The 11029-nt window shown below is 40.4% G+C and overlaps 1 protein-coding gene across 1 annotated transcript in view; it reads right to left on the bottom strand.

The window, feature by feature from the left end:
- DNAJC6 (DnaJ heat shock protein family (Hsp40) member C6) overlaps positions 1–11029 on the bottom strand; it is a 143904-nt gene that overhangs the window by 56979 nt on the left and 75896 nt on the right. Inside the window, exons 2-4 of the mRNA XM_007959208.2 lie at positions 7364–7514; positions 5993–6042; positions 5737–5885 (exon numbers count right to left, since the gene is read on the bottom strand). Coding sequence (XP_007957399.1) covers positions 5737–5885; positions 5993–6042; positions 7364–7514 — 350 coding nt within the window. The remainder of the gene's footprint in view (positions 1–5736; positions 5886–5992; positions 6043–7363; positions 7515–11029) is intronic.

Here is an 11029-nt window from a genome sequence, read left to right as displayed (position 1 = left end):
ATCTGGCAAAGTCCATGTATATAGCCATCATTTATGTTGTTGAAAAAGGTATTTGCAACAAATAAGTCATTGGTCTTGCAAAATTCTATCATGCAATCTCCTGTGTTATTTCTATCACTGAGGCCATATTTTCCAACTTTCAGTAGCTCTTCATTTCCAAATCTCACATTCCAGTCGCCAGTAATAATCAATACATCTTGACTTCATGTTCAGTCAATTTCAGATTGCAGAAGTTGGTAGAAATCTTCAATTTCCTCATCTTTGGCATTGGTGATTGGTGCATAGATTTGAGTAATAGTAGTATTAACTGATCTCCTTGGAGGCATATGGATAGTGTCCTATCACTGACAGTATTGTACTTCAGGACAGATCTTGAAACAGTCTTTGTGATGATGAATGGCACACCACTCCTCTTTAATTTGTCATTCCCAGTATAGTAGATTGTATGGTTGTCTGATTAAAAAATGGTCAAAACCAGTCCATTTCAGCCCACTAATGCTTAGGATATCAATCTTTATTAATTCCATTCCATTTTTGACAACTTCCAAATTTCCTAGATTCATACTTCGTACATTCCACGTTCCAATTATTAATGGATGTTTGCAGCTGTTTCTACTTATTTTGAGTCATGCCACATCAGCCAATGGAGGTTCTGAAAGCTTTACTCCATCCATATCATTAAGGTTGTTTCTACTTCAAGGAGTCAGCTCCTCCCCAGTCATATTTTGAGTGCCTTCTGATCTGATGGGCTCATCTTTTGGCACTATATTGGACAATGTTTCATGGCTATTCGTAAAGTTTTCCAGTAATATATCAAACGGTGCTTCACAGCTATTCATAAGGTTTTCACTGGCCAATTGTTTGAGATGTGGATAGCCTCTTCCTTCTTCCAAGTCTGTCTTAGCCCGGAAGTTCTGCTGAAACCTGTCCACCATGGATAACCCTGCTGGCAATTTGCAACACTGGTGGCATAGCCTCCAGCCTCACAGCAACACATAAGCTACCACAGGATGACAAACTGACAGACAAGTTCACCTCCCTTAGTTGTTCCTAACTGCTCTGTGCCCATCTCTCCAGGGCCTGGCCTTAAAATAAAGCCAGCCCTGAAGCCAAACCAAGCAGCCCCAAGCCTGCAGCGCCCACCCTCTCCATGACCCAGCCTTAAAATAAAGCTGTTTAATTGCAATCTCCATAATGTAACAGCTCTCTTCCCACTTCCTCCCTGTGGTTACTTTTTTCCTATGTCCTTTTTACTATGCATTCCTGACCTCTAAGCTATCTCCCTGTGCAAATAAATACTACCCTTCTACTCTGCCATGGTTGATTGTTCTAAGGAGTATATATATCTGGTGTAAATGTTCACCTTACATGCCTGTCTACTTTCTAGCTGGAAGCCACGGGAGTGAGTTCCATTCCAGGCCTGAAGGGTGACTAGGGATCACAGTCTTGGAGGTTTCTCCTGTTTGTGTCAGACCAGTAAGCCTGGTCTTTTGTATGATTTTGAGTTTTATTCCACATTTTTCTCCCACTCTATCCAGGATGACCTACACAGATCCTTTTCTGAGTGGTTGTCAGTGGCAGCTGGGCACCATCTAGTTCTTCTGGTTTCACGGTCATGTAGGCTGCGGTTCACATGGTCCACTAGTCCCTTGGACTAATTTTCCATGTGCCTTGTGGTTTTGTTCATTCTTCTTTGCTTCAGATGAGGAGACACCAATTATTGCATGTTAGATGGCCGCCTGCAAGCTTTTAAGACCTCAGTCACTACTCACCAAAGTAGGATATAAAACAATGTTTTTCTGTAGTATGTTATGCCAATTGAGCTTAGCATCCCCCATGGCCCAAGTCCATGAGCCCAACAACTTACTCCCTCAGGGTGTTTGGCTGTGGCTAAGAAGTTATTATAACTTTGCCCCTATTAGGTCTATTATATATATGGACATTTTACAGCACATTCATCCTTTTGAGAAACATTTATTAGCCATGGCAGGCACTGTTACAGGCAGCACACAAAATAAGTGTGCTCCCTGCTCACCCAGAGCAAGTGAGAACAGCCCAGGGTAGATTCCTTTGGAGAGAATAAAGGAGCTCTGGTGGCACAGTGGTCAAGGCATTCAACTGTGAACCCAAATGTTGGCAGTTCGAACTCACCAAATGCTCTGTGGAGGAAAGATGAGGTAGTCTGCTTCTGTAAATATTTAGAAACCCTATGGAACAGTCTACTCTGTCCTATAGGGTCGAAAGACAGTGGCAATAGCTTTGATTTTGGTTTTTCAGAAACAATAAGTCTGGTCACAAAACATTTCATTATATTTTAGATACCTTTCTTTAAAGATTATTTTACAAAGGAAAGATACTGCTCTGTCTTAAGTCAGTTCTGACATAAGTTGAATATCTCATTTTATTTTTTTAGCTTTCACTATTGTTGCCTTCTTTTATTATCAGTATCTTAATAAATCTGATCTTTATTTGTCTTTGGGGGTTGGAAACATTACATCTGAGGATGATACCATCAGCAAATTATATGCTGCAAAAATGTATGTAGCATTTTTGCTACATTTGCTTATTTATTAACAATAAGTTATACCCTCTCCTCCCCCTGCTCTCCCAAAAAACAGACAATTCTAAGTGTAGTTCATCATAACTCAGGTACATTGTAAATCAGGGATTTTCTGCATTATACAGAAAGACATCTTCATTGTATAACTACTTCTTTAAAGATGATATTCTTATTTAATTTTAAGAAGAAAATCATAGATCTTTGAAGATCAAATAAAATATCTATGGAATACTATGCGAGATGTCCAATGGTCCTTCACTTATGAAAATGATGCTATTGACTGAGTCGCTACACAAGAAAAATCCATTCAAAAGAGTTTGCATCATAGTCAGAAACACAATATCTACCTATTTTTCTGTTTGATATTAATTCACTTGCTATAATTGAAGTAATGAATGGAGTAAGAGTCAGAAGGTTAGTTTATTACAGAAGATTTTAAAGGACTACAGGTAATATCTCCATTATAAAATGGCAATTCAGACTAAATCAGTTCAGAATGTTTACATCAGAATTTCTCAAAGGATGGTCCCCAGAGCAGCAGCAGTAGCACCTAGATGCTGCTTGGTAGAAATGTAGATTCTAGTCCCACCCTTGCCCTATTATAGAATCAGAAACATTGGGGCTGGGGCCCAGCAATCTGTATTTTAAAAGCCCTTGAAGTGATTCTGATGAACACTAAAGATTGAGAACCAGTAGGTACATCTTGCCTGTTCTAGGAGTACTCTGAGAAAATGGCCATTAACAGAACTACCCCTTATTTTACTGAACATTAGTGCAGGAATGGGTCTTAAAAAGCACAAAGAGCAAACTTCTTATGGTTTTTACAGATGTGGTAACTGTGGCCCAGAGGTTACCAGTGGCAACTGGAATTTGGAGCAAAATGTGCTCCAGCATCAAAAATGTTCAGCTTAGATCCTGACAAAAGGTATTGCCACCAGCTATCATTTTGCATATTTGAAATCAAGTTTCAAACTCTGGTGGCATAGTGTCTAAGGCCTTTGACTGCTAACCAGAAGGCTGATGATTCAAATCCACCAGCCACTCGTTGGAAGGAAGACTGGACAATCTACTTCCATAGAGATACTGCCTTGGAAAACCAAGGAAGGGTTGCTTTGAGTCAGAACTGACTCCACGGCAGTGAGTTTGGTTTTAGTTTTTTATATGTACAAAACCCTTTCTATTTCTTAATGGATTTGGATGTAGATGGAGAACCCATCATATCTAAAGGCAAAGTCAACATTATTTGAAGATGTTCTTGAGAGAGAAAATGCCTTATTTTTGTGAGTAAATCGAGAATTTGGTGGCCAGAAATATTTGGTTCAACTCAGATTCAAACTTGCCTAGCTCTCATACCAAAAAAAAAAAAAAAAAAACTCACTGCCATTGATTGAGTCAGATTCAACTCAGCAACCCCTCCTTGGGTTTCCAAGGTGGTATCACTAATGGAAGTAGATTGCTCCATCTTCCCTCTGAGGAGTAGCTGGTGGGTTTGAACCACCAGTCTTCTGGGTAGCAGTCAACTGCCTTAGGCACTGCGCCACCAGAGTTCCCTTAGCTCTCGTAGCTCCTTCCAAAACCAAACCCACTGCCATCTACTCGATTCAGAGTCGACTCTTACTCTGACCCTATAGGACAGAATAGAAGTGCACCATTGGGTTTTCAAGGCTATAAATCTTTATGGAAGCAGACTGCCTCATCTTTCTGCTAGGTTCAAACTACCAACCTTTTGGTTAGCAGCCAAATGAATGCCTTAACCACTGCATCACCAGAACTCCTTCATAGCTCCTTACCCTGCCTGAAATGAGGAATAATTCTCTGTCTAGCTCAGAAACCTCCTTAAATGGGTAGTCCAGCTTTTCCAAGTAATGCTATCAGCCCAAAGCAATGGTTAAAAACATACTTTAAGCCACATTAGTTGTGTGTTCTTGGGCAAGTTAACTTATCTGTGCCTCAGTTTTTTCACCTACCTCAAAGAACTACTGAGAGAATTAACTCAGATACTGCGTGTAAAGTTCTTGGCATGGTGTAAATGTTCTATAAATATTGGCTTCTTCTCTCACTATTACTAGTAATAGTAGTAGCAAACTTACAGTATGGACACTGCTCATGTATTATCCTTCACTTATAAAAAAGGCACCTTAATTGAATGTCCAAAATATTTGAATTTTGAATTTCCACTAATACTAGTGTGTCTGTACTAACCTAGCCACATTGCCTCACCTTGATGCCCAACTAACAATAAAGATGGCCACTGTGGTTCAGTGAAAGAATTCTCACCTTTCACGTCAACTCCTGGCCAATATACCTCATGTGCAGACACCACCCTATCACCCTCATATGCAGGGGAGTCTTGCACATTGCTATGATGCTGAACTGACAGAGACAGAGGAGCTTCCAGACTAAGACAGACCAGGAAGAGAGGCCTAGATGTATGCTTCCAAAACTAAGTCAATGAAAACCCTATGAATGACAATGGTCCCATATGCAATGGGTCAGGGGATGGTGCAGGGCCAGGCAGCATTTCCTTTGGTTGTTCATGGGGTCTTAGTGTCAAGAGCTGACTTGATGGCAGCTAACAACAGCAACAACAAGAAAGGCATAACTAGTGATACATCATGAGGTTAGCCCAGTGTCCTACCTAGCACTTCAATTTCTAACTTGAGCCACATGAGCAACATGAGTTGTGTCTTAACAACTAAGCAGCCAGAAACCAATGGACTGTAGGCCCCAAGTAGATAGTATTAACTGTCCCGGATTTATTGACAAACGGAGCTCTGGTGGTATAGTGCCTAAGGCATTCTTTACTACTAACCAGAAGGCTGGTGGTTCAAACCCCCCAGCCACTCCTCAGAAGGAAGATTGGAGAATCTACTTCCATAAAGATACTGCCTAGGAAACCCAAGAGGGAGTTTCTATGAGTTGGGATCAACTCAATGGCAGTGAGTTTGGTTTTGGTTTGGTTTTTTATTGACAGATAAGCTTTCTTGAATATATTCTCATCCAAGGCAAATCTTCAGAATATCTCACAATAGCCTAATAAATATTTTGAGGATAGAAGTGTCCAAGAGTTTATAGCTTTTCAGCTCCATGTACCTAAGGCTTTGAGGCTAACTCTTAAAGTGGAAAATATTCTGTCATGTCTTCAAAACTGTAATCACAGGGTTAAAATTCCTTACCCTGCTGTGAAACTTGGCAGTTCGATAAGATTTAGGTGACAGATTGTACACTGTGTAGTGGTCAAGATGTCTAGAATCCAGAAAGCTTCGAATGTCATCAACCTGATTCCTGAATCCTATGTCAACACTGTCCAGAGGAAAGGACATCACTAGGATAGATTACACAGAAAGAAAAAAGGTTAAAAAGATCTGCTGTTACCATGAGAATCAATTTAAAGGTAAGCTACTGAGTAATCAATAAATAAGAGAAACTTACCAATAATTCTTGAGGTAACATAAGTGAAGTCTAAATCTCCCTTCGTGTAGCTAAAAGCAAGACAGGAAAGGGAATTCATTAACATGATCCAAATATGCCAAAATTTCCTTCCCTTAACCAACTGTACATCACAGCCAGCAATACTCTGGTCCACTAGGTGTATTCTGACTCCCCAGAAGTCCACCACTCTACTAAGGAAGGATCTCATTCTCAGGAAGGTAAATCTCCCACACCCACAGGTACATTGCAATGCCACTTCATAAAAAGTCCCTTCATAAGCACCAGGGGTAGGAGGGAGAGGGAAAGGGGAAGCTTTTGTTTGCAAAGCATTGAGTTTATGCCAATGGTGGTGGAATATTTTGGAGAAGGATAGTAATAATGGTGGCATAACATGAAGAATGTCATCAATGTCCCTGAGCAGTAAATGTAGAAGTTGTTATATTGGAAAATGTCTTGGTATGTAGGTTTTCACCACAATAAAAGCAAATAAAAACTTTTGTTTTAAATGTCATTCCATAGAATTAATCTCAGAAAACATTATTTATTAACACATTCTTCCACCTTCTACATCTACATGAACATTTCCCAAAACTGTGAGCCAAGGAGTAAGGGAGGAAGTGAATGAGAAAGAACAAAGGATACTCTTTTTCTGCCCACCAGGCTGGAGTTGGGAATTGAAGGTAAAGGTTAATTTTTACCTTTCAATAAAGACTGAAACATGGATTAATATATTGGACTTGACATTTGAATTTCTGATTCAAGATTGCTTAATTGTGATTTAAAATGACCTAGAACTTTCTAATACTTACAAATAAAAAAGAATTAATGAGGCCTGTTTGCCAGAGTGTTCATATAATAGAAACCAAAATTTAAAAAAAAAATCAAACTCACTGACATTGAGTCGGTTCCGACTCATACCGACCCCTCCTTGGGTTTCTCAGGTGGTATCTCTACAGAAGTAGTTTGCCCAGTTTTCCTTCCAAGGAGTAGCTGGTGGGTTTGAACCACCAGCCTTCTGGTTAGCAGTCAAATGCCTTAGGCACAATGCCACTAGAAGGGTTGAGAATGTCTTCCCCTAAATAAATGCTAAAAGGACAATAGGAAACAAAATCAAAGTCTTGCTGGAATTACAGTTCATGAGTATTTCTTCTTCTGATTGCTTGTGTAGTTCTCCCAGTTGCATTTGTAACTTCTAAAGGATTCAACTTTATGGCTTCAATGACATTCCACAGCCAACCGGATATATGGGCACACCTCCCATGTAATTATAACACAAAAGTGATAGCCTTTGATCCAGACAAGCAGTTGAAGGTAACTAGAACTTTTGGGAACACAGAGCTCCCTTTGCTTAACTGTGAAGAATGCACATACCTGGTAACAGATTGTATAACTCTAGAAGATGTGTCTTTGAGGGTGTCTTTTAAGTTGTCCTTTAGATTACTAAAGAGCCTCCCTGCACCTCCTTTCACCATGTCAAAGAGACCACCCCCATAGCTGGGCTCCATGTCTGGAGACGAAGCACCTGCCAATAAAAAAAAAGAAAGGGAGGTCAGATGGCAGACTGCAATGAACACCTATCCCTCTTCATTCCTAAAACATGCACAGACCATCTTGGGAAGTCTGGGACAGATATTCCTGGAAGTTATATTGTACCCCCAGAATATGCTAACTCTAGGTTACAGCAGTGCACAGAATCCCAGGAAGAGAAACTTCCAGAGTGGCACCATCCATTAATGTAGCCACTAGCAACTGATGGCAAATGAGCACTTGAAATGTGGCTAGTCTGAATTGAGATATGCTGGAAGTATAAAACACACACCAGATTTGAAGGACTTAGTGCAAAAACAATTGGATGTAAAATACCTCAATAATTTTATACATTATTTACTTGTTGAAATGAAAATGTCTTCAATATATTGAGTTTACTAAGTTATAACTGTTCCCTTTTACTTTTTTTTTAATGTGGCTACTAGAAAAATTTAAATTACATATGTTGTCTGCTTTATACTTCTTTTGCAGTGATGCTCTACAAAGACTGACGAGGAAGAACAGCAACTAGGGGCTCCTCTGCCCTTCAGTGGGGAACTGACTGCATTAAAAGACCCTCAAAGCTTCCATTATGGACATCTTCTGGAAGGCCTTCATAGAGCTTTTGGGTCTAAGAATGTAGGGTGATCATTAGTGTTATTTGCCAAATATTTGCCATAACCAAAAAAAAAACATCCACTGCTGTTGAATCAATTTCCAACTCATAGCAACCATATGGGACAGAGTAGAATTGTCCTGCAGGGTTTTCAAGGCTGAAATATTTACAGAAGCAAACTGCCACATCTTCCTCCCACAGAGTGACTGATGGGTTCGAACCTCTGACCTTTCAGTTAGCAGTTGAGAGCTTAACCACTGCACTACCAGGGCTCTATTTTCCCTCCTTAAGAGCATCATAAAGGTGAATTTTCTGGCCTCTTGTGTTTACGTGAAACCATGTGAATTGCTCTAGCCCAGGATTTCTTAACCATGGCACTTCTAACATGTGGGCCCAGATACTTCTTTGTTAGGGGTTGGAGGTGGGAAGGTTGGGAAGGTGGGGTTGGAGGTGTTGTCCTTTGCATTGTAGGATGTTCAGCAATATTCCTGCCCTGAACCCACTAGATACCAATAGCACACCCCTATGCCCACCATTCAGGTTGTAACAACTGAAAATGTCTCTAGACATTGTTGCTGTCCCGTGGTGAGCAAACTCACTCAGGGTTGAGAACCACAGCTCTAGCCTATGATGTGTGAATAGAAGTGATGTGTATCACTCCCAGGATAGAGTAATTGTGAGTGCAAGACTCTCCTAGCTTTCTCACTCTCCTTTTTCTTTGTCATGGAAACTAGTGAGGATTGACATAAAAGCTGCTCTGTCTGGGACCCCTGGGTCCTAGCATGAGGAGATGTGCTGCAAGTTCCCAGATGACCTGTGATGAATAAGGAGTAAGAATTAGTTCTTGCTATTAGAAACCACCAATATTTTGGGAATTAGGAGCTCTGGTAGCATAGTGCCTAAGGCACTTGACTGCTAACCAGAAGGCTGGCGGTTCAAACCCGCCAGCCACTCCTCGGAAGGAAGGTTGGGCAATCCTACTTCCGTAGTGATACTGCCTCGGAAACCCAAGGAGGGGTCGCTATGAGTCGGGGCTGACTCGACGGCAAATAACAACAACAACAACAAACTTCTGCCTAAGGCATTTGACTGCTCACCAGAAGGCTGGCGGTTCAAACCCGCCAGCCACTCCTCGGAAGGAAGGTTGGGCAATCCTACTTCCGTAGTGATACTGCCTCGGAAACCCAAGGAGGGGTCGCTATGAGTCAGGGCTGACTCGACGGCACATAACAACAACAACAACAACATGCTTAGTTGGGAGCTCTGGTAGCATAGTGGCTAAGGCACTTGACTGCTAACCAGAAGGCTGGCGGTTCAAACCCGCCAGCCACTCCTCGGAAGGAAGGTTGGGCAATCCTACTTCCGTAGTGATACTGCCTCGGAAACCCAAGGAGGGGTCACCATGAGTCGGGTCTAACTCAAGGGCACATAACAACAACAACATACCTGGGCTCTGGCTGGTGTAGTGCCTAAGGCATTTGACTGCTCACCAGAAGGCTGGCGGTTCAAACCCACCAGCCACTCCTTGGAAGGAAGACTGGGCAATCTGCTTCCGTAGAGATACTGCCTCGGAAATCCAAGGAAGGGTCGCTATGAGTTGGGACCAACTCGATGGCAGTAAATTTGGTTTTTTTGAGCCTTCCTATCAACAAAATGGGCATAAAAATGATGCCTGACTCATAGGGAAAGATTAAGTGAGTTTCTGTAAAGATCTTAGCACAGTACTTAATATATTTGGGAAGCTATAGAGAGATCAATAGATGGTACTCATACTATTATTATGTTCCACCCCAGAAATCCCTATGTTGACGATCTTTTTCTATCTTTACTAACTTTTCAACTATCTAATGACAAAGGGTAAGAATGACATCTTTTCTTAAAAAGATGTAATGTTTAAGATTTTAAAAATTAATAAAATACTCGGTAATAAGAAATATAATTGCTAACACTTATATGTATTTACTACATGCTAGGTACTATCCTAAAGACATTTTCAATATTAACTCATTTAATCCTCATAGCAACCCTATATAACTTGGTAATAATAATAATAATGAGAAACTTTTCTGATAATATTATTATTCCCATTTTACGTATCGTGAAACTGAGCTACAGAGGCTAAGAAACTTGTCCATGGCACATAGGTAGTAAGTAAATGGTAGATCTGGGATTTGACCCTTAGGCAACATTCCCCAATCATATCCACCTCCTTCCTTCTCAATCCCATCTTAAATTTGGTATTTATAATTTCCATTACTTTCTTTAAACTTTTATTACATATGTAGTTCTTGCTAAGCAATGTATTGTTTCCCATGCTTTCTAACTATATACAAATGATTGTTTGCATTCTTCTGCAACTTTATTTTTTTACTCGCCACTGTTTAAAATTCATCTATGCTGGTACCACATGTAGCTCTAGCTCAATGTATGATTATTCCCTTGATGAACACTTAGGTTGTTTACTGTAACAAACAATCTCTATGACCACATCTCCTGATGACATATGGGAGATTTTCTCTGGGTTATTCCAGAAGTGGTGTTTTCTAGTAGGTAGAACGTTTACATCTTCAATTTTCTAGGTATTGACAAATCATTTTCCAACATAGTCATATCAATTTAAACTACCAGTGGTATATCACTCTATATTCTCCTGAACACTGGGTACTATCAGACTTCAAAAATTTTACCAATCTCATGAGCATTAAATGATATTTCATTTTGGTCTTCTTTTGTGATTTCCTCAATTATAAGTGAAATACAGTACCTCTTTTATTATGTTCATTGGCCATAAATTATATTTGGCTAAGACACTTGCCTGCTAACCAGACGGCTGGCGGTTCAAACCCACCAGCCACTCCTCGGAAGGAAGGTTGGGCAATCCTACTTCCATAGTG

Source organism: Orycteropus afer, unplaced genomic scaffold, assembly GCF_000298275.1.
Source record: "Orycteropus afer afer isolate SDZICR_OR568_19922 unplaced genomic scaffold, OryAfe1.0 scaffold00016, whole genome shotgun sequence".
Classification (NCBI taxonomy): domain Eukaryota; kingdom Metazoa; phylum Chordata; class Mammalia; order Tubulidentata; family Orycteropodidae; genus Orycteropus; species Orycteropus afer.
This window is presented reverse-complemented; position numbering and strand designations above follow the sequence as displayed.